Here is a 27046-nt window from a genome sequence, read left to right on the forward strand (position 1 = left end):
TAACATATGGTGTCCAAACAAGTTTTTGTAGATTTGGGGTTGGGTTTACCCATTTGACATCACATGCATCAAATAAAAGTGTCGTTGTACACTCAATTATGAATGAACTACTTCGACGGTACTGTATAGGTTTGCTTCAATATTTAGAATTTGAATTTTCATGGATTCTTCTGCTTTGGTTTTGCTTTCCTAGAATCAAGAATATATCAGGTGCCTGTTTCTTTTTATAATTCGCCTTAACAAGTCATATCATATGACATGCTTTTTAAATATTCTAGTCATTCACGTCAGAATCTAAACATTCTAGTCATTCACATTGCGGGCGGCACTCTATATTGTTTAATTGTAAATTAACTAGTAAATCTTCAAATATATTGACGAGTCATTTAAAAGTCTGAAGTCTGAACTCAGGAGTGATAAGTTTTGACAATTAGATCAAAATAGTGGAGAAGTTTTTTTGAACTGGTATATAATAAGGTAAAAAGGCTATTATCGAAATCATCAATTTAAAATGGTTAACTTGAGGTTCCGCCCTTTTTCGTGTAACTAGCTTTCTTCAGGGAAAATCATTGACCCTCAAGACCAAATGATATTCATTATGTGAATTTTGGGATGATATATTTGAGCCATTGAACTAAATGATATTGTAATGTGTGAATACTTTATTCAAAACATGTAACTGATATGATTAAATGTCGACTGGATAACCCTTAAAACCAAATGATATTCCTTATGTGAATTTTGAGATGGTATCTTTGTGCCATCGATCATTGACCCTGGACCTAGCCATTGTAGTGTAAACTTTTTAATCATTCTTTATTTGGATGGATGGTATTGAATCATTGAATGAAGGGAATGCAGAGAAGTCTTTGATTCCGGCACATTCATTTATAATTGTATTGTTACTTGTATAATTGCGACGACATATAATTTGGTGTCCCTTGGTTCTGCTCTTATAAAGTTGTATTTAAAATCTAGTAAAAAAGAGCTTGCAAATATTATGGAAAAGATGCTGAAGTTAAATTTCTAGCACTAGATCAATGCAAAAAGCTAAAAGTTCAATAACTATGTTCCTCTATGTTTATCAATATGGTTCTATGGAGTTACAGTACACATGGTTGACGCGTGCTACTTGGCTAAATTGTTTACTCGGGTAAGTCTAATGTGTGTCTCACATATGTTTGCTTATGAAAGCAGTTGCTGGCCCGTTATTTGTCCAACAAGGACAATTGCATGACTGTATCCTGAACTATTGAGTTAGTATTGAAATCACACCACAATTTGGTATTTATGGTGTAAATTCAAACCGAGATGGTTAATTGTCGCCTCGATGATCCTTAAGACAATTTTTTGTTCATTATGTTAATTTTGAGATGGTATGATGCTATTGCAATGTGAATTCTTTCTTCATAATGCAAATGCAAATTGGGATGCAAAGTTGATTAAATACAACATAAGTGACCCTTAAGCCCAATTGTTATTGGCTATATAAATTCCGAGACAGTTAAAGGTTGTCTTGACACCACTGTAATGTGTGAATATTGTATCAAAATATGTAAATGAGATGGTTAAATGACAAGTCCCAATGATCCTTTATGTCCAATTTGATATTCCTTATGTGAATTCACGCATAATTAATATTCAAAGATACCCCTTTAAAATGGTTTCTTTGAGCCAATGTTGACCCTATAATTAGATACTATTGCAATGTGAATTCTTTGTTCATAACGCATTTTTGGGATCAATTGATATGTTTGAGTCATTGAATGAAGGGGCTTGCGAAATAGTGTTGGCTTATTTGGCAATCCTTAGTTTTGCTCTTTTTTTGGTTTTACAGTATTGTATCCACAGCCCAAGTGTGGATGAAAATTTTCGGATTAGCACAAGAGTATTGGAGGCCAAAGATTTTATTTGCTATAGCTAGTAGTGAGAACACCGATTTGTACTGATACGGCAACAAACAAATCCATGTTTGAGCGCTCGTTTGGCCATTTTGCTAGAGTTCTAGTGGATATGGATCTAACTACAATGCTGAGATACAAGGTTTTAGTTGAAAGACAAGGTTTTGCATTTTTCGTGGAGTTAAGAGTATGACAATCTCCCTGTTTTTTGTGACAAATGTTTGATAATAGGTCATGATAGAAGCTCTTGCAAAAGGTTTCCTATTAAGAATGTTGAAACTGAAGCCCAACCTAAGAAATTAGCATCTAAAAAAGGCTATGTGGTCACTAGTGATGCAAACAAGAATCAGGGGCAGGTTTTGGTTGATCTTGAAGCTGAAACTTCTAAGGGTAATCAACCCTCTGGTTTGCAGAAAGCTTTAGACCAAATTTTTGTCATTAGTAAAGGGAATACCAAATAACTAGGAGAACGTTGATGCATCTCCAGCTGTCAACGTGGCTATTAATAATTCTAAGACAAGAAGAATTGATGAGGTGATTAATGTTGATGAACCAGAAACTGATACCGTTATTGTCGAGCTGCATAATCAGAATTTGGAAACAGAAACTGAGGTTAATGAACCATTAGAGGAAGGATTAGTTTCTGAGAAAAATAACTCAGATTATTTGAGCTCTCAAGGCTCAGAGTTTGTGGATGACACCCAGTTAGATGCGGAAGTTCAATAATGTGGACATCCCTGTGGATGTGCAAAATGACATCAATTTCTTGAAGCAATCATGGGCCAACATGACTGAGTTAGCAGATGGACAAAATGAAGCTCAGCCCCCCTTTCAACAAGTTCTGTCCAAGTCACAAAAGAAGGCAAATAAGAAAGAAAATAAAACAAGCTTCTGCATCTGTTCCCTACACCACTGGGTCAAGGGTTTGTCAATCCAATCTTTCTCAATGAAGTGCATCTACTGTAAATTAAGAGGTTTGGCCAATTCTCCTACAAAATTGGCTCTTAAAAGGCTTATTGTTAAGCATAGGCCTAGTTTTATTTTTATAGGTGAACCTTGGATGAATATTGATTCTTTTCCTGCATCTTGTCTCAGAAGACTTAATCTTGAGATATTTAAGGTTAATTTTAGAGGTCGTTTGTTGCCTAATCTTTGGTGTTTGTGTTCCATATCTTTACATCCTACTTCAATTGACTTTGATGACCAACAAATCTCCTTCATGTTAGAAGAAAACAGTATGCAGTTTTTTGTCGCAGCAATTTATGCTTCTACTAGTTATGTTCATAGAAGAAAGTTGTGGATAAAACATAGTAACCTTCAGATAATTCATAAAGGTCCCTGGTGCTTCATTGGTGACTTTAATACAATCTTAGGGGCACATGAGCATAGAGGTAACACTACTCCTGCTTCCACTCCAATGAATGATTTTTTTGATTGGAGTAACTCTAACAACCTTGTCCATCTTCCAACTAAAGGAGTGAATCTTACTTGGTCAAATGGCAGAAGAGGGGATAGACACATTGAAAATCGTCTTGATAGATCCATATGTAACCTTGACTTCATTGATGCATATGTGGACTTTAGAGGTTAAACATATTTCCCAATTCAAATTTATGCATATATGTGGACATTGCATCAGGACTGCAAAAGAATCGTTTGTGAGAGCTGGAACTCAAATGTGATCGGTTGTCCAATGTACATTCTCAGCAAAAAACTTAAGATCTTGATTTTTATTTTTTTTTAAGATATGGAACAAGGAGGTGTTTGGAAATGTGCACGATCAATTGAAAAAGGCTAAAGATAAGGTTAATGAGATTCAACATGACATTAGTACAAATGGTCACAGTGACTTACTCATGAATCAAGAGAAACAAGCTCAAGTTGATTTGGAGTTGGCCTTAAACATTGAAGAAGCTTTTTGGAAGGAAAAAGCCAAGATAAAATGGAGCCTTGAAGGGGATAGAAACACAAAGTTCTTTCATAGAGTTGCTAAAATCAATGCTGCAACTAATAAGATAATTTTTATGAGAAATGGAGACAACTTTTTAACTGATCCTGATGCCATTGCAGATCATGTGGTTTCACACTTTTCTAACCTTTTTCAATTCTACCTCTATTTTGCAGGATGATGGAATTATTGATGAAGTTATTCTAAATTTAGTGAACTCTGAGACCAACAATATGCTCACAGATTTTCCATCTATGGAGGAAGTTCATCATGCAGTGTTTGCTCTAAACACTAACTGTGCAGCTGGTCCGGATGGATTTGGGGCTCTATTTTTTCAATCTTATTGGGATATAGTGAAACATGATGTTTATAAAGCTGTGTTGCAGTTCTTTCAATCTGGGTGATGCTTCCTAATTTCAATGCACCGACATGTGTGATCGAAAGGTGTGTTAGGTGCCCGACACGTGTGAGTACATTCTTTTAATTCTTATAATTAAGGCCGAAGGGAAAAAAAATTATTTTCATCACATACTACTTTAAATATATAATTTTTCGTTACAAGTACTACTTTAAATATATAATTTTTCGTTACAAGTAGCATTATCCAAAGCGAAGAGAAGTGCTATTTCAAGCGAACAAGATCATCACGAATTCATAGCGAAACATTCAGAACTCAATCAATTTGGTAAAGTTTTCATCTTTCTTTAATTTCTGAGTTTCTTTCTTTCATTTCATCGCTTCGATTACTTATGCAATTTGTTTATTCATTGTTGATTTTCAGACTCTTTCTTCCTTATACTTTCTACCCTCGTCACTCACTCACTCTTACTTCCATTATTATTCATTACAATCCATTCATTCATTCATTATTCCATTTCATTCATTATTCCATTTCATTCATTCATTCATTCATTCATCGCAAATATGAACCTTTTCACTACTAACAATCCATCATTCCCTGCTGGGCTTAGAGTACTTGCAGTCGATCATGACACCTACGATTTCTACACTATTCACCACATTTGCAATCAATTACACTATCAAGGTACTTACTTTCTCACTCACTCACTCACACACCTTAATTATTATTCTAAACTACTTTTCATCTTTTTTTGTTCTAACTCTTAATGTTTTTTTTATTGCAGTTACATCATGTTCTACCATTTCTCAAGCAAAGCAGCTCTTGTCGACATCACATTTCGACATCATACTCGTCGAAACTCATATTCCACAGCAAGATACTTATGCATTTGTTCAAGAAGTGACTTCACATTTGAAAATTCCGGTGATTAGTAAGTAGTTCTTCCTTAAACTCATCATTGGTTACACCTTTCCATTAATTAATTAACAAATGTGACTCACCCTGTTATTATTTTTATTTTGTAGTGATGTCGCTTGATAACCGAACCTGTTCTGTTATGGATTCCATTTCCAACGGGGCTTGTAGTTACTGGGCCAAACCACTGGATGAAAATCTATTCAAAAAAATGTGGCAACATGTCGTGCGGCAACATCTAGTGCAAAAGGAAAGCGAGGCTAAAGGGCTTAAAAAGCGAGGAAGAGAACATCTAGTGCAAAAGGAAAGCGAGGCTAAAGGGCTTAAAAAGCGAGGAAGAGATGATGAGGTTCATGTTTCTAAACAACCTCCGGCAAAGAAAGCTCGTTTCTCTTGGACAGATGATTTGCACCAAAAATTTGTGTCGGCCGTGAATCATCTTGGGATTAAAAGTATGAATCTTTCCTCAGACTTTTTGTTTTTTGCATTTGTTTGTATTCTATTCTTCAAGAACTCAATAATGATAATCAACTTACTTATGTGCATCAGTTTTATGTTTGTTTTGTTCTGCTGCTTGTCGTATTTGTTGTTGTGCTTCTTTACTCTGTTTTTGGGTCTGTAACTTGCTCTTTGGTTAGAGCTCTAGCTCCACCTTTCATTGTTTTCCTGCTTCCCCCCTTTCTTGGCCCTTCATGTGCCATGATCGGAGGCTTAATAAATTGTTTGCATTTCAAAAAACTTACTTATGTGCATCCTTTTCTTTCAGATGCAAAGCCTAAAAAAGTTATGAAGATCATGGATTGTCCTGGCTTGGAATTACAGCATGTAGCTAGTCATTTGCAGGTTGGTTTTTATATTAGTTTCTTGTTTAAATTTCATACATTAATGTTTTGTGTAATTTGAATCTGAAATTTATGAAGTGTTTTATCACTAACACTTCTGTACCTGTTATGTTCTTTTGCAGAAATATAAAATGTATTTAGATGGTGGGATAAAAAATTCAAAGATGAATCAGAAGAACAATGAAACACAAGCACAGGATCAAGAAATTGATGAAACCGAAGTATTTTTTAGCTTGACTGATTTTTTCCCCGATCTTAACGATGATGATATACACAATAACAACTATGCTGTTTCAGCTGAGAGCATTGATTCCCCTAGCACCTCTCTTCCACAGCTTGGGCAATATTCAATGACACCACCTAATCAATGTGACGATTCCGACATATTTTCTAATTTGACCGATTTATTCCCCAATCTTAACGATGAGATACACAATGGGATGTGGTGACTATAAAGAAGGCAACATTGAATATCTCATTCCACCTTCACGACATTTGTTTCTATTTTAGTCATAGTTAGTATATCAATTAAGCTTTAGGCTTATGTTTTGTAACAAGGGCACTATTATAAAAGGCCCAGTGTTTTGTTCATATTGAATCAATAAAAATATTTTTTTTTTAATGCATTCCGTTAAGAATTTTCAGCACCTTTTTCCATTCTGCAGAGTACTTTATTGATGGTTGATTGGTTCTGCTTTATTATAGTGTCAATTGATGGTTGATTGGTTCTGCTTTATTATAGTGTCAATTAATTGATTTAACCAACCAATTATTAACAATGTCATCCATATTCAGGTTGAGACTCTTTCAGCTTTTGCAGGTGTGTTAGTATACTTTCAGGTCCATTGTATTGTAGTATGTACCTGGGGCTGGTCCTGCTGATAGTTTCATTGGTAAGGCACCAGTGGTTGCAGTCGGAGAGGCCTGTGTGTGTATATTGGTCCGAGGCTGATTGTGTTCGGTGGTGCCACACTTACCCTGCACTTGAAGGCATCTATGTTGGAAATATGCTCAAACTTGAATGTAGTGACTAACGTCTTCTCATATGGACCTATTCGATGTTAATTTTTGTTCGAGATGAAAAGCAAGCATGGGCACACGCGGTTGCCATCGTATAGTCAACTGTAAATTCTGCATTCGGTTAAGTACAGATTTGCTTGGTTTTATTGTTTCAGGTTGATAAATGTTACGGATAGTGAAAAACTCAATTAATTTTTGACTCATATGAACTAGCTATCATTAAAGAATGAATAAACTATCACTCTGTCTTCAATTTAGTCCCTAAACTATATAAATGTAATATGTAGTCCTCGAAGAATACACTCGGTCAATTTAGTCCCTGCTATTAACTTATTAAGATTTTAGGGACTAAATTGACGGGTTTTCATATAGTTTAGTGACTAAAGTGATGGATTTCATATAATTTAGATATTTATGATTTTATTTATATAGTTTATGGACTAAATTGGAGAGAGAGGGTGATAGTTTAGTAGGAAATCGATAGTTTATTCGAGCATATTGTGTAAGTTAGACTTTGAGAAATTCAGTTTTGATTTGAATAAATTTTTGCCATCCGTCTTTTTCCTGTTTCATTTCGTACCAGTCATATGATTGTATTTTTGCTTTATTTTTCTGCTTGATTCATAATATATTGCTGTTATATTGTGGCCATCTTTATATATTGCCTTGTTTCATCAACTTGCTGGCCAATTGGTTGGTCTTTAGATCTGCAATCTGATAAATTAATCGTTTCTTTGATAGACTCATTATCTTGCCTCGCTTTTTTATGTTTCTTCATTTTTTTTAAACTTATAAGTGGAATATTAAGAGCTGGTTGTTTTTTGCAATTAGGTATAGCATGGCGATGGAAGTTACTCAGGCACTTTTAAATGCTCAATCCATTGATGGGACTGTACGTAAGCATGCTGAAGAAAGTCTGCGGCAATTTCAGGAGCAAAACCTTCCAGGTTTCTTGGTCTCTCTTTCTGGAGAGTTAGCAAGTGAAGATAAACCAGTTGATAGCCGAAAGTTGGCAGGTTTGATACTTAAAAATGCATTGGATGCCAAGGATGAAAACAGAAAGCGAGAATTGGTCCAGAGATGGTTGTCATTGGACTCTGCAGCAAAGGCCCAAGTTAAGGCATGCTTGCTGCAAACACTCTCTTCTCTTGTACTTGAGGCTCGGTCTACAGCAACTCAAGTTGTTGCCAAAATTGCTGGAATTGAGCTTCCTCAGAAACAGTGGCCTGAGCTGATAGGATCACTTTTATCAAATATTCATCAAATTCCTGCTTACGTCAAGCAAGCAACTTTGGATGGGATATTTGTGTGAAGAGGTCTCTCATGAGGTTGTTGATCAAGACCAAGTAAATAAAATTCTTACTGCTGTAGTTCAAGGTATGAATTCATCTGAAAAGAACAATGACGTAAGACTTGCTGCTACCAGGGCATTATATAATGCTCTTGGATTTGCACAGGCATTATATAATACGTAAGATAATTTAGTGTTTTGTTATTTAGACTACTGCGAAAATTCTCTTACGTTGTATTCCCAGTTGCAGCATAGAAGGCAGAGTGTTGCTGTCTTTACTGATTAATTTTTTTTTTCCTGACTGAATTTATTATTCATTTGAAGGTTAAAGAATTTGTTGATGGATACACTCTTCTGCGTGAAATGGGATTTTCATCAACTAGCGTTACCGAAGCCTTGGTTATGCATGACAATGATAAAGACAAGGCATTGGCTTATTTCCTTAGTGGCTCATCATGAGACTGCTGGAAGCATATTTGTTGTAGGGTATCATTTGTTTATAAAGAAATATGCATGTTCCTTTTGTATAATACAAATAATGACCAAATATAGGTACAGTGAGATTGGCAATCTGTTATTGTCTGTTGTGGGATATTGGTTTTAGGGGATTTTTGGTGTTTGTGGAGAGAACAAATAGACCTGATTATTACCCATTATCAAATCATCAATCTAAAGTGGTTAACTTTAGGCTCCGCCCTTTTTCGTGTAACTAGCTTTCTTCAGGGGAAAACCAAGCAACTAATAAGCTTGTTTCTTTAAGACTGACAATTCTGAAATTGACGAAACCGAAGTATTATAAAAGGCCCATTTCTGTTTTTTGTTCATATTGAATCAATAAAAATATTTTTCTTAATGCATTCCTTTAAGAATTTTCAGCACCTTTTTCCATTGTGCAGAGTACTTTATTGATGGTTGATTGGTTCTGCTTTATTATAGTGTCAATTAATTGATTTAACCAACCAATTATTAACAATGTCATCCATATTCAGGTTGAGACCCTTTCAGCTTTTGCAGGTGTGTTAGTATACTTTCAGGTCCATTGTATTGTAGTATGTACCTGGGGCTGGTCCTGTTACAGATAGTTTCACTGGTAAGGCACCAGTGGTTGCAGTCGGAGAGGCCTCTCTATATTGGTCCGAGGCTGATTATGTTCGGTGGTGCCACACTTACCCTGCACTTGAAGGCAATTATGTTGGAAATATGCTCAAACTTGAATGTAATTCCCAGTTGCAGCATAGAAGGCAGAGTGTTGCTGTCTTTACTGATTAATTTAGTTTTCTGACTGAATTTATTATTCATCTGAAGGTTAAAGAATTTGTTGATGGATACGCTCTTCTGCGTGAAATGGAATTTTCATCAACTAGCGTTACCGAGGCCTTGGTTATGCATGACAATGATAAAGACAAGGCATTGGCTTATTTCCTTAGTGGCTCATCAGGAGACTGCTGGAAGCATATTTGTTGTAGGGTATCATTTGTTTATAAAGAAATATGCAGGTTCCTTTTGTATAATACAAATAATGACCAAATATAGGTATAGGGACATTGGCAATCTGTTATTGTTTGTTGTGTTGTGGGATATTGGTTTTAGGGGATTTTTGGTGTTTGTGGAAAGAACATCCGTTAGGTTTTAGTTTAGAAAGGCTTGGTTTGTTTTGTTAAAAAGTTTATTGTGTTTAGTTTTGGCTAAGACCTTAACTTCTTGAGGCATCTTTGATTGGGATTATTTATGGTAAATTATTCTCTTATTTCCTGTCAGAAAGCTGAAATTAAAAAAATAAAAATAAATATAAGTTAATCCAAAAAGTACTGTGCTATTATGAGCCAATATGGAAAAATTTGGTTAAATTGTTTAGCTCATTGGAAATGAATTTTTAAAAGATGGATGGAAGAACTGTTATGGTTACCGTGCTTGATCTCACAATTCTTGTTCTTTGGCTTCAAAAGAAGGCCAGGTTTATGGTGCACTAAGATATATATTCTATTATTCACAAGTTTGTTTTTACTATTTGATCAATAATTTTGCTATTGAATCAACCATTGGTGATAATGTTTTCCGGGAAATTCTAAACGCTAGAGCTTCATTGTGGTGGAAAGATGTACTAAATGTGGGAAAGGTTGCAGAACAGATTGGTCAGGAGGTCTTTTTTTCAAGAAATTGGGGAAGAGGAGCTAGTACAAAATTTGGTTGGAATGCTTAACCAAGTACAATTGACGATGAGCAACGATGAATGGAGGTGCACCATTCGACTAGGGGTATGCTTTAGAGTTATTGTCTTCACTTGTCTAACTTTTATTGAGTCAGAGTAACTTGTGTATCTTTTAGAATGAGTGAAATGGGTATGAATGACTGAAATAGATGGTGCACCATTACTCCATTAGGTTTTGAATTTGGAATTGTACTGGTCGATGCTTACACTCTATCGTTCATTTAAATATTTTCTTTTGAATTTTGAAATGTTTACTATCTAAGAGATTGTTAACTAATATAATTGATAGGCAATTGCTAGGGTGAATGAGTGTGTCATGTGGTACACTATGGCTAAGAAATTTTTTAGATTATCGTTATTGAAGCTATTTACTTTTTTTTACTTCTTTTGAACATGAATTCTTCCGAATAATTCGTCTTAAAGAGGAGTTCATGAACCACTTGAATTTATTGTCTTAATTTAAATTATTTACTTTTTTATTAAAACAAATGTACTATTTCCGTTTGAGACACTTTGACAAACTCAATCCTTGTTCAATCCCCACCCATAAAAAAAAAAAAAAAAATAGAGAAGTTTCAAACAGATAGAGGTAGGAAAACACTGGTTATGTATCTATAGCAAAACGTATCTAAGGAAACCATCAAAGCACCAGTGGTCTAGTGGTAGAATAGTACCCTGCCACGGTACAGACCCGGGTTCGATTCCCGGCTGGTGCAAAATTGGCTGTGATGAAAATTGTGTCAAATGTGGTAACGGGTTTATCACAAAAAGGTCCACTTTGGTGCCTAAAACTGGCACATCTGAGCTTATTTTTTGTTATTATTTTTCAAAAATAAGAAACATCAATTTTTCTTTTATTACTCTTTAACTATCATCATTAGAATTGGAAGCAACAACTTAGCAAATCTTTTGATGTTTAAATTACTGTAGAACAAGCTACATTCATTCAAATTCAATGAAGTTAAACCTCAAATTAGATTCCTTTGACATATTCCAAATCAACTTTTTATTTTTGAAATGGCCAAAGTAATTCGTTTATTAATGTTAGTATTTTTTCACTTTTATAGAACTGAGCTGGCGCTTGGGCGCTTTACGTACGATGTAGGCTCCATCAGATACATATCAATTTTTCTTTTTCCGATGGATCAAGAATAGTTGTCTTATCAATAGATAGAAATAGGAGGTACAACACTATCCATAGCATCGAGTATCTCATCCCTCACTCAATTCAAGACAACTTTAACCATAGCTGAAGCTGCCTCCATCTTCTCTTCAGCCACATCTCCATCTTCTCTTCAGCCACATCTAACAATGACAACGAAGTAGGAGCCGCCATTGTCCACACAGACGAAGTTGAAGGCAGAGAGAGAGGGAGAGGAGAGACAGTAAAATTTGAGTTTTTGATGTAGGAAAAAACATGTAAACTTGAAAAGAAAAAAAAAGGACTTCAAAATAATATTACATGGAGCACTTGTCCCGTGACTCAATTCCCAGCAGTATACCATGTACAAAAAATATCCACAGGACACCATGTCACTCCTAAAAACAGATTACATTTAGGAAGTTCTTCTGACAAGAGAAGAGTTATCTTCCTCTCCTATACCCATGAACAAATGAAAGAACCATAAAATGGAACAAAAAAACTTATAGGTGAGGTAAATTTTTTGTTGTATACTATGTCAGATGCCTTGAACTGATCAATTTGCCAAATGTGCGTCCGGGTTAACGTAAGCATGGACTTCCAAATCTAGAGGCAACTTTCAAGGTATCTTGTATTTTACATCGGTAGTCTTCTCATAACAATGCACTGGAATAAACTCAAACACCTGCACAAATTGCTCCTGAAAAACAAAAGCATGTTGCATCAGCTTGAGGCTGCAAATGAAACTTGATGCACATAACAAACACATTTGGCAAAAGCATGTATATAATTTCTTAGATACTCAAAGTTGGGCTATCTTTCTGGCAGTTACAAAACTATGTATGAACTTAAATTTTAAACTAGCACAAGTATAAATGCAGCACAAAAATAGAGAGAAAAAGATATAGCGAGAGAGACCTGTCGACCAAGACGAGCAACAAAACTTTGCTTCGTCAACATGCTTCACATCAAGTCCAATAAACCAGGATCCAGCACTAACATCATCATGGGCATAGGTACGAAGAATAGATCTGAAAACGAAACAGATTCATGATTGATGCATAAACAGTTGCTAACAATATTGGTGGAGCAAATAGTGGATCTGACCTGTTTATTGATATGAATTTCGCCAAAGCTCGTGATATGACATATGTCTCTCCTGATGCATGACGAAAATATCTGTTCCACAAGAGATTTAATTAATCATTTCAAGAGGAGATAAATAGTCTGACATGACAAAAAACTTTGTGGTACGAGGACATGACACAATTGACTAGGGTATATTTCACATCACATAATAGGCTTCTCAATTAAAGAATTTTTTTTAGAAGGAAAAATTAAATGCCTATCGCAAATTTTATTTATGGGATCAACAAGCACAGCACTGCATAATACCGTGCAGCTATTCAAAACTAATGAATGCTGTGTCATACACAACTCATCCAGTAAAATTAATGCAATTGTTAACTGGTTTGTTGACTTACGATTTTTTGTCACCAAACTTCCACCATTCTGGTTCATACCACTTATGGTTCCTGTCACATTGACAGAGAAACAGTATGAGAACCATAAAATGTATTCTATATAATCATATGGCGTTTTGACCAAGATAAGGGGCTCACCGTTCAGAGAAAACTTCGCCTGATTTCATGCATCCAATGTAAAGACGGGGTTTGTCCAAATGAGTTGCAAGTGTAGCTCCCAAGGCATCTGTGCAGGAAGAAACATGTAAGTAGTAAGAGATAAATAAATGTGAAATCTTTTTGGAATTTTTTTAAATAGGGCAAAGAGGCACACGATAAAATATTATCACATAATCAAAACAATAATGTTAAATCAAGTTAAATCAAGGGTTATGATTTATGAGGCATTAAATCAAGTTACGTTAGAAACAGTGCTCCATTTCATCCACCTTGCTTAAATCCTATTGTTGACATCACTGTTAAACTCACCATCATTTTATATGGACTCGTTACTTAGACCGTGAGACTTGTGAACAACTATCATACAATTTAGTATAGAGCTGATTAATTTTAGAAACTTCTAAATCATCAATTTTCCAACAAAGCATCAATGTTTCCTCTTAAACTAACTGATATTATGTTGTTTTCTAATCCCACTAAGGAAAGTATCAAATGACCATGTGCCCGACCAAATCAACTACTAATTTTAATGCTAAACTTAGGGAGTTTAGTCTCTTAGATGTGTTTTGCACATGCATTTTGAAGGAGTGACATTATTTAAACATGCTTTTGTTTTGACACTGTATAAAATTACACTATTTATAACTATTGATGTGACTTGGAGAACGAGGAAAAACTAGTTAAAAAATAAAAAATGAAATCATATATACACAATATATATGTTCGGTATCCATCCAACAACAAAATTGTTGTCAAAATAACTTTCTGTCTTTTAGTTAATAAGTGGATCGTTCAATTAAAATAAAAACTTGGATGTTAACTTGAGAGGTATTTTCTTCTTCCATTATTTGCTGAAAGAAGACAACAATTTTAAAAACAAAGGTATGCCTTTTAATTTTGTTTTCTGAAATTTCTCTGCAACCAAACAATAGAAACAAAAAACCGAAATCACATGATACCTATTATGCAACATTCAACAATAACAACAACCAAATCCTTCTGTCCCTACAAACTTAGCAACTACAAAAATAAAAATATAGAGGGGGCATGCCCAGTATGAAGAATAAATAGCCCTAGCCATGATTCCAAGTTGAGATGGAAAGAAAATGATGAGAGAAGAACCAGAGACAAATGCTAGGAATGACAAGGGAAAGGAAGATTGAGAGCAGGATACAGGGGTAATTATGAAGATTTGTTTGGCATCTTTGTCCATAAAAGTTTAAAACCTGATTTGTGATATCCTATTCCTATCTTCTTCTGTCACAGTGGGTTTTTTTAAGAAGCTAGGAAATGTAGTTTTCAATTTTTATTTTTTTTTAATCTTTTATGGTCTTCTACATATCTAGTAGCCCATCCAAACACTAAAGTTGATAAAAAGTGCTTTTATTTGGGGCTACAGTTATAGGATTAAATGAAAATGGTAAAATCATCCATAATTTATTAAAAGCACATTAAGAATCACTGCAAGCTCAAATGATCGTATTCCTATCGGTACAAACTGGGGTTTCTGTAATGCATAAAATGGTTTTTCCGCCTAGTTCGGTTAAAAGGTAAAAGAAACATATAACAATAACAGTGACATATTAGGTAAATTGCATTATAGAAAAATCAGCTCATCCAGTTAAAGAAAAACTAACCAATATTTACATAAACATCATCATTGACTTTAGCATAAAACTCCGCATCCCATTCATCTGCAGCGTGAGCAAAAAACAATTTAGCCTTCTCTGGGTGTCCCTGGTTTCCTTCTACATGATCATCCTGACAACAAAAGTGTTGAAGGTGATGAGTTAACTAGCGTATGCTGTTGACATCATTCTCTACTCCCAGGAAGCAGCAAAATACAAAACAAATGTTATAAGCACCTACCATATGCAGCAACTATGAGTGCAAATGTGTTACTTTAACCTCATATTTGCCTGCTTATATAAATTACTGACCGAAAAAACATAAAGAGTAAAGCATTCAAATTGATGTCATATCAAGATTGATGTAAGCACAAATATATATCAGTAGTGTTACTGATGTTTAAATACAATATGTGATTTTAAGTTGTTAACCATTTATAAAAATACAACAGATATTGAAATTCCAATTCAGAATGAGAAAATTCACTTGGATTTTTACAAAAAAAGTTATCACCAAATGATTACCTAGAAAAATATATCCCATTAAATTTGCTATTGTAATAAAATAGATATTTCCTAATCAGATAAAGTATAAAAGCCTTGAAGTAGATATACATACTAGAATTAGGAAGTCATTCGTCAACCTATTCTCACGATCAATGTCTTTATCCTGACTGTCTCCACGATTTGGACTACAAAGTTATAGGAAATTCATAAGAACCGCTAACAAGTTACAATTAATTCTCCCTACCCCTACACCACCCAAACAAAAACCACCAACCCTGATGAGTTAAAAAGTAAGAATTACAACCTTCTACCAATAACAAATCGCACAACGATGCCCTTTCCCTCTTCTATTTTCTTCAAAGCTGCACCTATAAGATAATCCTTTTAAATTAGAAAATTTCTGAACCACAATGTTAGTGCAAAAACGGTAACCCATTTTATAAAATCCTGGGAAAAAAATTATCCAAGATACGCTAGAGCACTAAATCTTTCATGAACGTTTGAAATAACTGTGCTCAGAATCAATGAATAAACAGTTACATCACAGAATTTTCTCATTAATCAATAGCAATAGCAGATGTTAAAGGAATTAAAATATATCAATGAAGGGATTCTCCTTTCTGTGTAAAGACTCGAAGTGTAAGAGAGAATCATTTTTATCAGAGACAAGAAACAGAAAGGGAAAGTTCCTCATAAGTCTTTATGTGTACTAACTCATTATCAACTTACGTAGTGAAGAAAAGGACATACTTATGTTATTGAACTCATAGCAACTCAACTGAATAGTGAATACTCAAAGCTCAAAAGAGATATATTTATGGCAAAGTTATTTATAATGTTACAAACTTGTGGAATTGAGCAAGAGAAAGAAAAAAATTATGTTACCACTTCCCATCCAAGCCTTACGAATGGCATTTCTATTCTTCTGCCGACCAAACTTTGTCAGTATACCTATGACTACCAAGGGCCTTCTCTTAGAGTAAGTCCCGTTCGTCTCAATCAAGCCCTTAGAAACAAAACCCTCTTGTTTAGCTGCAGCAAGTTCCATCTCAAGCGCATCAAGCTTCTTATGTTGTTCCCTAAATGACATATAACCAACCAGTACAGTTACAAAAGAAGCTAAATTTACAAACACAAAAGCAGATCATGAATAAAATCAAAGAAAATCACTACACTAACTTTTTTGCTAATTTTTGTAACATGTAAATTGAATTCACCTGCAAGCTATGATCTTCAATGTATCATCCACCGATATAGCAGATTGTCCCTAGAATGAAAAACTTTTGGTTAACTTGACTTGATCAAAACAAAAACTAGAAAGGCCAAGTCCCCAAGTCCTAGCAAGTCAAACTTGTGTGTGTCCCAAACACAGTGATCTCAATTCTCGATAATCGATAGATCACATCACACTACTAAATGATACATACAGTGTCTTAATTCTACACAGTTATAGTCCTTATCACGCGATTCAAAATTGAAAAATCAGATAAAATTCAAATGAAATTACATAAAAGAAGGAAAAACCGGATCCCTAACTTCATTCAGCAGCAATGATTCATGCAAAAATGATAATAATAATAATAATTAATTAATAACAGTGAGAATCAAATAAAACAGTAATTGAATCGATTCAATTAAACCGATTAAAGTGAATGAGCAATGAGTAGTAGTAGTAACTGACCTGACCAGTGATTCTATCAAGCTCTTTGATGAGATAAACACGATTCTCTGCGTCTTGCCATAATCTGAAAACGAAAATTGAAATTAACAAACACAGAATAACAATAAAACAGTAGCAGTAATGGATTGAAATTGAAATGATGAATTACCTTCCGGCGACGTAGATAGTAGCGAAAGTAGCGAACATGGAGATGAATAGTGAAGGAATTCGGGATCGATTAGCCATAGTGGAGAGTTTGTGGTTCGATGATCCTTTACTACGCATTTCGAATTGAATTTTGAATCGAATTGTATGAATGATGTTATTATGCGGTGAGAAGAAGAAGTTGATAGGTGAAAGAAAGAGTTGTTTGGTGTTAGTGTTACTGCTGGTGAAGAAAAGTAACCAAACGTTTTCACTTTTCTGGTCTCTTTCCCTTTTCAGTTTGATTTTGAGTGACTGAAACAGCATAGCTAGCTATTATTATTTTCAAATAAATCCAAATTATTGAAGTTTTTTTCCAAAGTTTTTAAAGGTATTTATTGATGCTTAAATGGTTAAAAAAAATAAAAAAACAACAATTTTAAGTAGAAAATATATTTTTTTTACAATTTCAAATATTGATTACACTACTTTCAAGATTATATTATTAATTTTATTTTTTTTAATAATTGTCATGAAATATTGGTTAGCATTTTTGTTACCTTATAAAAAAAGAGTTTAGTAAATAAATTTTTTAAACTAAAATTGCAAATGATATTAGTTTTTTTTCCTCTTCAAGGAAATTCAATCCAAAATGATATAATTAATATAGACAAAATATAATATATAATTATAAAGAAAGTTGTATTTTTTTTTTACTAAGGTAGAACTAGATCATTTTTTCTTCTTCGGAAGAACTGGGTCATTTCATTGACCATAAATGATTAAAATATAATAGTGACAAAAATTAATTAGAGATAACAAAAAATTGAGTTCAAGACCAACAATGAATTGTTCCAAGTGGTAAGGGTAGAGGTGAGAATAGGCTAGGTCGAGCTACGCTTTGCCAAGTCTGAGCCTGACCTGTAAAAAATTTGAAGGTCTGACATGTGGCCTATCATAGACTTATCTTTTAGGCCTGAGTCTGACCTTTTGAAAGCCTAATGTGGCCTATTAGTCTGTTTAAAAACTTATTTCACATGAACATATTTGAATAAATAATTATATTTATTTTTAAATATACTTATGAACTAATAAATCAATGTCCTTTTGATATACAACATGATATGTTAGAGACTTTGACTATATATGTCATCATATTTCAATTCTAGTTTATAATAATACATTTATATATGTGAAAAACTAATGTCAATTAATAAACTTAAACTACTGAAAAAGTTAATAAATTTATAATTTAATCAAAGTACAAATTTTAATATATACTAATAATAATAGTAGTAAAAATATTATTAATATTAATTTAAATAGGCCGACCTAATAGGCTAAAAGGCTTTTTTAATGGCATGCAGTCTGGCCTATTTAACTAAATAGGCTTATAAAAAAGTTTTGGTCTGCTCTATTTAAAGAAATAGGTTAGCCTGGCCTGAGCCTATGTAGGCTAGGCTTTAAGGCCCTGTAGGCCGGCCCGGCCTGTTCCCACCTCTAGGTAAGGGTCTTGGTTCCAAGTGGTAAGGGTCACAGGTTTGATTCATGGCTCATGTATATGAAAAAAAATTCGGTTGGGAGGGGCGAGCCCACTTTATGTCCCCCACAGGTTCCCCAACGGAGATTAATCATTGTTAACAGCGGTCGAAACTTTGTACTAATATTATGGTAATAAAAAAAAAAATGAGTTCAACCGGTTAATGATTTCTACCAAAGAACAGATCGTATGGAAAAATTTGAGTTCAATTATTGAATTGGAATAATTTTTAGTCATGTGACCGCCTCAACTTAAGTGAACAACTCCATTCACTTGTTTTCTAATAAACTCAACTTTAGAGTTTTCTAACACAATAGGAAAGATATACCAACAATCTACAAGAATTGAAATAAAATTCGAGATATCATCTTAGGGTTATGAAATGCACCCCCTATGCTTTTGCAATCAAACTCAAAATCAATATTGTATAATTGTAGATTGCAAATACAATCCAAATGATAGAAAATAAAAAATCAAGCGTTTCTCCTTTGGCTATCAAAGTTAAAGGCTCTAGCCATTTGGTCTTGATAAGAATGAAACACCTTTAATCATCCCGCAAAGTACACCTCAGTACCAACATAATTATTGAATTAGAACAATTCTTAGTCTTGTGTTCGTCTCTAATCCTCCAAGAACAATATTGTTCGTGATGTAGGAGGATTTCTTCAGTATTTTATTATTTTAGTTAGATTTAGTTTTATTATATTTTAGGTAGATTTCTTATTTTTATATTTCACCTAGATTAGTTATTTTTATATTTTAGGTAGATTTGTTATTTTTATTTAGCTAGGTTTGTTATTTTTATTTTTACAATCTTTTAGAAGATTTGTTATTTTTATTTTTCACTACTATTTAAGGTAAACTATTGTAGCCTTGAAGGCAACTTTTTCATTCAATAAAATTATAGAGAATTTTCTCAAATTTGGTGGACTCCAAATTACTCTTTCGGTGGACTCCGAAACCCTATTTTGACAAGTTTGTGTTTGCGGCTTGTCTTTATCCATTAGGTTTAGCGTTTTGCTAACCTAGCGCTTCCGTACTGCGTCAGTTGGTATCAGAGCAGGTTTCTCCTGTTCTTTTCCTAACGTGATCAGATGGGAGATCAACCGGTGACGAAAACAGAGTTTGATGGTGCCATAGCGGGTTTAACCGGGGCCATCACCGCTCTGACAACACAGATGACGACGTTATCCAACAACGTTAACAACAACAGAATCAATCCGAATAGGGGAGGAGAACGAATTCCGGTTATTAGGGTTCGTAATAACAACCAAACTATTGTTACCTACATAAAATCAGAACATACGCGTGGTGAATCTGATTTGGAATACTATGAGCGTAGATACTACAAAAGGTTGAAGGATGATTACTACACGTTTAAAATCTCTGATTCGACATATCGTTGTCCGTTTTGTTGCAACAAAGATTACTCCTTGTCCGACCTTTTGAGACATGCTTACAGAATGTCAGGTAACTTGCGTAAGACGATTAAAGATATTGCTAAACATTCTGTTTTGATAACGTATATTAATTGGTATGTTAAGGTTAAATTCGATGAAGCATGGAGCCTCATCAATAATTCCAACAACAACAATCATGCCAACAATTTTCAACTACGTCACATAGCTAATGAAACCCTAGATGATAACCAACCATCTCATCCCGAGAAACTTGACGATTCTGCTGATAAATCCAAACCGAAAGAAACTGAAGTAGTTGTTGAACCAGATGTTTCAGTTGAAGGTGAAGAATCCAAAGATGAAAATAAAGAGGCCGATGAAGTCGAGCAAGTTCACGATGTTATTAGAGATTCCCAACACGATGAAGTCGTGGATTTTGAAATCGATAACACCAAATCAGCTATGGTTTCAAACGTCATCAATCCCAATGTGCAATCTGCTCCTTTAATTTGTGTCCAAACAGAGGCGACGCCAGTCACAGATTGCATAGTACCAGCGTCTAAATATCACAATGAATCAATGGTTGCGTTTGAAAGGATCATGGATGCAGCAACCGAGACTCAAATAAGTGAGAATGAGCCACTTGAAGTTAATACTTGGAGTTCTCAAACTTCCCTCATTCAGCATCATTATTATTACCTAATTAGTGAACTTGATGTTAGTGACACTAACTCATACATGTTAACTAAGGTGGGTCAAACATCCTTCTGTGATAAATTTCCAACTTTGTATGCCATCTTTGAGGAATGGGACCCCGGTGGTAATTTGGATGTGTTGGCACAAGACGGGTCCTCTCACTTCACTCAATGGGATCCAGGAGGGTGGTCTCTTGTTCATTGGAGGAATCAACTTGCAAGGGAAGCTCCTTATCAAGATGAGAACTCGGGGTCGAGTTCTTTTGAGGTAGAGGAGACTGATGTAGGAGGATTTCTTCAGTATTTTATTATTTTAGTTAGATTTAGTTTTATTATATTTTAGGTAGATTTCTTATTTTTATATTTCACCTAGATTAGTTATTTTTATATTTTAGGTAGATTTGTTATTTTTATTTAGCTAGGTTTGTTATTTTTATTTTTACAATCTTTTAGAAGATTTGTTATTTTTATTTTTCACTACTATTTAAGGTAAACTATTGTAGCCTTGAAGACAACTTTTTCATTCAATAAAATTATAGAGAATTTTCTCAAATTTGGTGGACTCCAAATTACTCTTTCGGTGGACTCCGAAACCCTATTTTGACAAGTTTGTGTTTGCGGCTTGTCTTTATCCATTAGGTTTAGCGTTTTGCTAACCTAGCGCTTCCGTACTGCGTCAGTTCGGCAGATCCATGATGTTCTTCCGAAAATGAATGTCGCAGCTCTTACAAATTGCTCCAAATTAAAGAAGAACTTAAAATAGTGCTGCTCAAGTTATATTTAAAGTTCAAAGAGTCATACACAAGATGTTAAGCAAAATACACTTGGGAAGCAGTACCTATAAGTTATTCAACTTCGGAGGTGCCACAAGCATATCAACAATCATTATTAATTTGTTCTAAATTGAGTTGCCATATCATATGCTACATTTACAAATTTCCCGAACAACAACTTGAGCACTATAAGCACTCCTCTCCAATTTTAATTTACCAGCTACTTGTTTCATGGCTTTAATTTGAGCCGCGGATCCAACTCTGGAAACGGAAATACCCACATTAATTGCAGGTCTGATTCCAGCATTGAATAGATCGGCAGATAAAAATATTTGGCCATCTGTAATGGAAATTACATTAGTAGTATCACCGAGTAGGGATGAATACTATATGGTAGCGACGGGAAATTATTTAGCACTGAATCGAGATATTCAGGAGGAGCAGATTGTTCCAGCTCGATACCGTCAAGAATTTCTGACTATTGCATGGGAACAGGTTCATCTTCGAAGTATTTTTCCCTTTCAATATTTTCCATAATTTAGACTTTCTTTTTCATAATTTCGAAATAAGTCATTTCTTTATCTTTAGTTCAATAATTTCATAATTCCATTCCAATCCTACGTATTAATAATATCAAATTCGAATTTCAAAATCATATAATTCATTATAAGATTGGTGTGGTGGATTTTTTTTTGCTTTTCCGTAATTCATAGAAAAAAAAATTCGACGTACTTTATGGATACGACCGGTAAGGGAAAAAATCGAAGTATAAGTCACTTAATTTAATTAGACTATTTTGTAACTTCAACCTGTTTTTTAGGAAAAACACGTTGAAGTTAAAAATGTAAGGAAACCCTATTTTACATAACGAATTCTTGTGGTAAAAAAATACAAAGCATTTCGATTTGTTTAGATTCAATTACACTATTCATTGATTCATTTATTCAGGAAAATGATCTATTAAAAATTAGATAGAATAGCTTCAACCTTGTCAACCGAGAATGAGAAAATGAAATCCGGATAAATACCAATACCTATTACAGATATAAGGATAGAAATCGAAATAAATAATTCTCTCGGCCCAGAATCAAAAAAATAAGAGTTTGGTGTATTGAAAAACTTGTATCCATAGAACATCTGCCGTAAGATAGATAATAAAACCTATTAATAGATAAGAACACATTCCAACCAATTCCCAAAAAATATAAACTTGTATCAAATTGGAACTAGTAACTAATCCTAACATTGAAGTATTAAAAATACTATATATATCTGTTTCTCGTTTTTTGAAAAAAAAAAAATGGAAATCAAGAAAAAAATGTTTGATTAATAACGAAGTAAGTTGATCGGTTAATTTAATTAATATTTTATAAGAAATGTAAGTTAATAATCGATTTTCTTGATACCATCCAACCAATTCAATTGTTTTTCAATTCAATTTCAATGATTGAATTTTCAAGGTCAACCAACCCCGTCATTATGAAAATTTAAATTGGATTAAATCTTTTGAAAGTTTTTCATGGAATTCCAACGATTTCTTTAATCGATACAAATTCTGACCCAGATCGCGCCGATTTTTCGATTCCGGCTAATGATGATTCTAGAGCTTCAATCCGCTTCATTCTTAACAAATTAGTTTTTGAAGTGTAACTTGTGTGAGGTGAGGTAACTCGCACGCTGCTTAGAAAAGTGTAGATTGAATATTTTATAAGTGAGAAGATTCATAGGGTGCGTTTGATCCGTAAAACAGAAAGAACCGGACAGAACAGTACTGGACAGAACAAGATAATACAGGACATGACAAAATTGTATCGGAGAGATATAGGACGATAATATTTTTATATTCGAAAATAAAATGGGTATTTTCGTATTTTTTATAGTTGTACTGTGGACAAAAAGTTGTCCGGTGGTTCAGTGAAGGACAAAAAATGTTATTCTTGTCTTGTCCCTTGCTATCTAATTTGTCCAGTCCCATAATCAGTTTCAAATCAAATAGGATACAACAAAAGTTGTCCAGTCCAGTACCCTATTTTTTAGCAAATCAAACGCACCCATAGTGTGTTTTTAGGTAATAATATAGTGTCCAACTCACTTTTAACTATATATAACTCCCATAATTTTCTAAAATACATAGCTCGAGTTAGAAGTGAAATTTCTAGCCGTTAGACTACTTGACAATAAAAAAAAAAAGAAATGTTTCAGCCGTTCGTATTTTGTTGTAGCTTGATTTACATTTATAAATTTTGCCCTCTCATTTTTTTTAGTAATATTATGATAAAAATTTTATTTATCCCATTTAATTAATAAGAATATAAAGTTACAAATAAATTAATTACATTTACATCATGTTTTAAAATGATATTATTTGGATTTATTTTTTTTTTGAAAAACTCATTTAAAAAATACAAATTAATCAAGTACTCTCTCCGTGACACTTTATAAACAATTTTACTTGTAAAGTGTCACATAGGGAATATATATAATCTTACATTCATTTGTATTATCGCATTTTATCTAAGGAAAAAATAGAAATTAAAATAAAATAAAATTTAAAATATTAGTATCCTAGTAATTTTACTATGAGAAGTAATAATTTTTTGAAAAGTAATTTTTGAAAAGTCATTCATTAGATTGATATATACATTGGGAATCTAGAATCCAACCCGTTTCTAATTGACACCAACCAAAATCTAATCAACATCTTCTTTTAATCATCAATTTGCTTTAAATTATGAATTTTTTTCTTTGAAGCACTAGTTATTAGTGATTATAATATAATGTCAATTTCATTTTTTGATGGTTGTGTTTACTTACTGAACTTGCTTTATTTTTCGATGGCTAACTGCTCCCTAATCTTGCTGTCAAATTAATAATTATAAAATACACAAATGCATGTACCAATTTTGATTAAGTTGTGTGTTACTTATAACTTTTGACCTTAGGGGCTTCAATTCTAAACGTCTCTAATAGGGTAATTAAGGAAGGAAAGAGACATGCTTCTTTTGACGTTCTAAAGTAATCCTTTTTATTTCTAGAAGAAGAGTAATTAAATGCCTTTATTTTCCCATATCATTTCATGTGCTGCTAGCTCACCAAAACCAAAAAAAAAAAGAAACATATGGCGAGGGTGTATAATAGAAAATTTCTAATAAGTTTATATTCAGTGTGAAACTTATGTATTCAATGATATAAACAAATTTGTGCGTAAAAAATTTGTCTCATTTATACACTATATAAATTTAACTATAAAAATAAGCGCAAATCTGACCCCTCTAATAATAATGTTCTTATTAGCTACCAAACTACCTTAAGGACACAAAGTTACCTTTTAATTTTAAGTATCACTTTTATTTTTAAAAGTTTTTTATTTATTTTATATTCAGTCGTGAATCTTATATATTCAATGATATAAACAAACTTCCGTAAAAAAAAATGATATAAACAAAAATAATTTGTCTCACTTATATACTATAAATTTTCGAATCACAAATCCCTCAAATAATATTTTTATTAGATACTAAACTACCTTAAGAATACAAAGTTAATTTTTATTTTTAAGGGCACAAACTACCTAGTTCCCTCGGCGATTTCCATATAAAACAATGAAAACAAAAAATGGCTTTCATTTGTTTCCTTTCTATTAGAAGGAATCAATCTCAATATGTCATGTATGCATTTTGTCGGACATAAAGGTTCTATTTTTATAACCAATTATTTTTATGCATAAGTTGAAAATTGAACTCGTGACCACTTATTTAAATATTAAAAGATTTAAATTTTTTACTATTTGAATTAATTTATTGTTGCCGCAATAAACAAGTCTTTAAATGGATGAAAGAAAACAAATACTAAATAAATAAATAAATTTATTATAATTATCCGAATAAGCAATTGTTTATTAGACAATATATCGATTTGAAGTTTCTACATGAGACTAATCTTGACCAATTTGAACTAAAAAAAAAAAAAAAGAATCTTGACCAATTTGGAATTTAGTTAAGTTCTAAAATTCACCTTTCAATATTGTAGTACTAGTTTGTAGTATTGAACCCAACTTAGGTGATCATATCCACAAATTTGTTAGACCACCAAATAGAATTTTACTCCATTTTGTCTCCACATGTTGAAACCCAAATGTTTACAATTTTATTTGACATAATAAATAAATGGTGTTAATGAACAATTTTTATCCGACAAAAAACACCATAAATAATAGAACAAATCACAAAAGAAAATTGTAATGGAATAGATGCCACCCAAATTGTGAAACACAATCATCACACAATAAATAAAAATTCTCATAAGATGTGCTCCATGTATCTATATATATAGAGTCTTGACATTGGTGCTGAACTTGCATAATTATAATAATTTTATATACATAATACAAATTTTACAAATCGATTAACTATTAAATTAATCATGTTGTATTATCTTGATAATCACCATATATATAAATTTTTAAATAATATTATTTACTAGTACACATTTACTTATTTACTTATATTTTAAGTATCATTAATTTATACATATATAAAAATAAGGTAATCTGATAAAGTGTCAAATAATTTAGAGTTTTATGAAATTTTATATATTTTATCTATTTAGTTATTAATTAAGAACTTTTAATTTCTCATAGATGGTTTTATTTATAAAATTCATAATCTCCACAAATGATTTTTTTGGTAAATATTCTTCATAAATTTATTAGAGGTATAACAAAAAGATAGATTAAGAAAACAAAGAAAGTTCGGGAAAACAAAAAGATACCAGAAGTACACTCTACTAGAATCCAACAATCTCTAAAGTAAGACAAGAAAACAAACAAGCAAATAAAACCGCAAGGAAAACAAGGATGCAAACCACAACAAACTAAAACCCCTCAAAGTCACCACCACGAGAAGAAGAACCCTCAGAAAGAGGGAGACAATGATCAACCATAAGTAGGACAAAACAATAAGAGGACCTCCAATCCCTCTGACCCAACGAGATCCAAGACGACACCCCAATAAACTCTAACGATTCCAGCATAAAGTAGGGTGAATACCCCACTCATAAAAGGAATAGGGAGTCGGAGTTTTTACCTAGAAACCACTAGGATAAAATTTCCACTCTATTGACCAAACACTTCCGAAAAGAAGACATTATTTCGAGATTTTCAGATAGTCCGCACAATAATAACCATCGTAATCTATCTTTTCTACTCATACACATAAAATGTAAGGACAAATTTATCATAACAATTTTGGATTGAAGGGTGAAAAAATATATGTAAGGATTTCTTTTTATATTATTAACATGATGTGTATTATAAAGTTGATTATAAAAAAGTTATGTATTATATAAGACAAATTTTTCTTTTATAAACAAGTGTTATATCTTTTTGTTAATTTGAAAAGCATTTACATTTTTTCTTTTGAGTTTTTTC

At 33.1% G+C, this 27046-nt stretch overlaps 3 protein-coding genes and 2 non-coding genes across 6 annotated transcripts; 4 read left to right on the top strand and 1 right to left on the bottom strand.

Moving 5' to 3' along the window:
• The first annotated feature begins 2688 nt into the window (after positions 1-2688).
• LOC123905142 lies at positions 2689-4253 on the top strand. The gene is made up of 3 exons (XM_045954776.1): positions 2689-3474; positions 3647-3979; positions 4026-4253. Exons 1-3 carry the CDS (start codon positions 2689-2691, stop codon positions 4251-4253), a joined length of 1347 nt encoding a protein of 448 aa, XP_045810732.1.
• Positions 4254-4511: 258 nt separating this feature from the next.
• On the top strand, positions 4512-6540 carry LOC123909322 (two-component response regulator ARR14-like). Of its 2 annotated transcripts, XM_045960146.1 has the most exons (6): positions 4512-4534; positions 4821-4894; positions 4995-5141; positions 5236-5577; positions 5892-5968; positions 6090-6540. In XM_045960146.1, coding segments are annotated over exons 3-6 (747 nt in total). In that variant the 5' UTR covers positions 4512-4534; positions 4821-4894; positions 4995-5140; the 3' UTR covers positions 6417-6540. The 2 variants fall into 2 exon arrangements, with proteins under 2 accessions (XP_045816102.1, XP_045816103.1); XM_045960147.1 differs by lacking the exons at positions 4512-4534; positions 4821-4894; positions 4995-5141 and having other exon boundaries at positions 5150-5577.
• Positions 6541-11132: 4592 nt separating this feature from the next.
• Positions 11133-11203, top strand: TRNAG-GCC. Its single transcript has one exon. It is a non-coding gene; the product is annotated as a tRNA-Gly (tRNA).
• Positions 11204-11207: 4 nt separating this feature from the next.
• Positions 11208-11295, top strand: LOC123912051. Its single transcript, XR_006810912.1, has one exon. It is a non-coding gene; the product is annotated as a small nucleolar RNA snoR114 (small nucleolar RNA).
• A 617-nt stretch (positions 11296-11912) lies between these two features.
• Positions 11913-17532, bottom strand: LOC123909315 (hydroxyproline O-galactosyltransferase HPGT1). The gene is made up of 12 exons (XM_045960140.1): positions 17236-17532; positions 17088-17151; positions 16624-16673; positions 16292-16485; positions 15711-15774; positions 15519-15591; positions 14909-15032; positions 13251-13338; positions 13113-13163; positions 12736-12807; positions 12547-12659; positions 11913-12328 (listed from the first exon to the last, which is right to left on the bottom strand). The coding sequence occupies exons 1-12, from the start codon at positions 17349-17351 to the stop codon at positions 12306-12308; spliced, it is 1032 nt and encodes a 343-aa protein (XP_045816096.1). The 5' UTR covers positions 17352-17532; the 3' UTR covers positions 11913-12305.
• Positions 17533-27046: the final 9514 nt, after the last annotated feature.

The sequence above is a fragment of the Trifolium pratense genome, linkage group LG2 (assembly GCF_020283565.1).
Source record: "Trifolium pratense cultivar HEN17-A07 linkage group LG2, ARS_RC_1.1, whole genome shotgun sequence".
Classification (NCBI taxonomy): domain Eukaryota; kingdom Viridiplantae; phylum Streptophyta; class Magnoliopsida; order Fabales; family Fabaceae; genus Trifolium; species Trifolium pratense.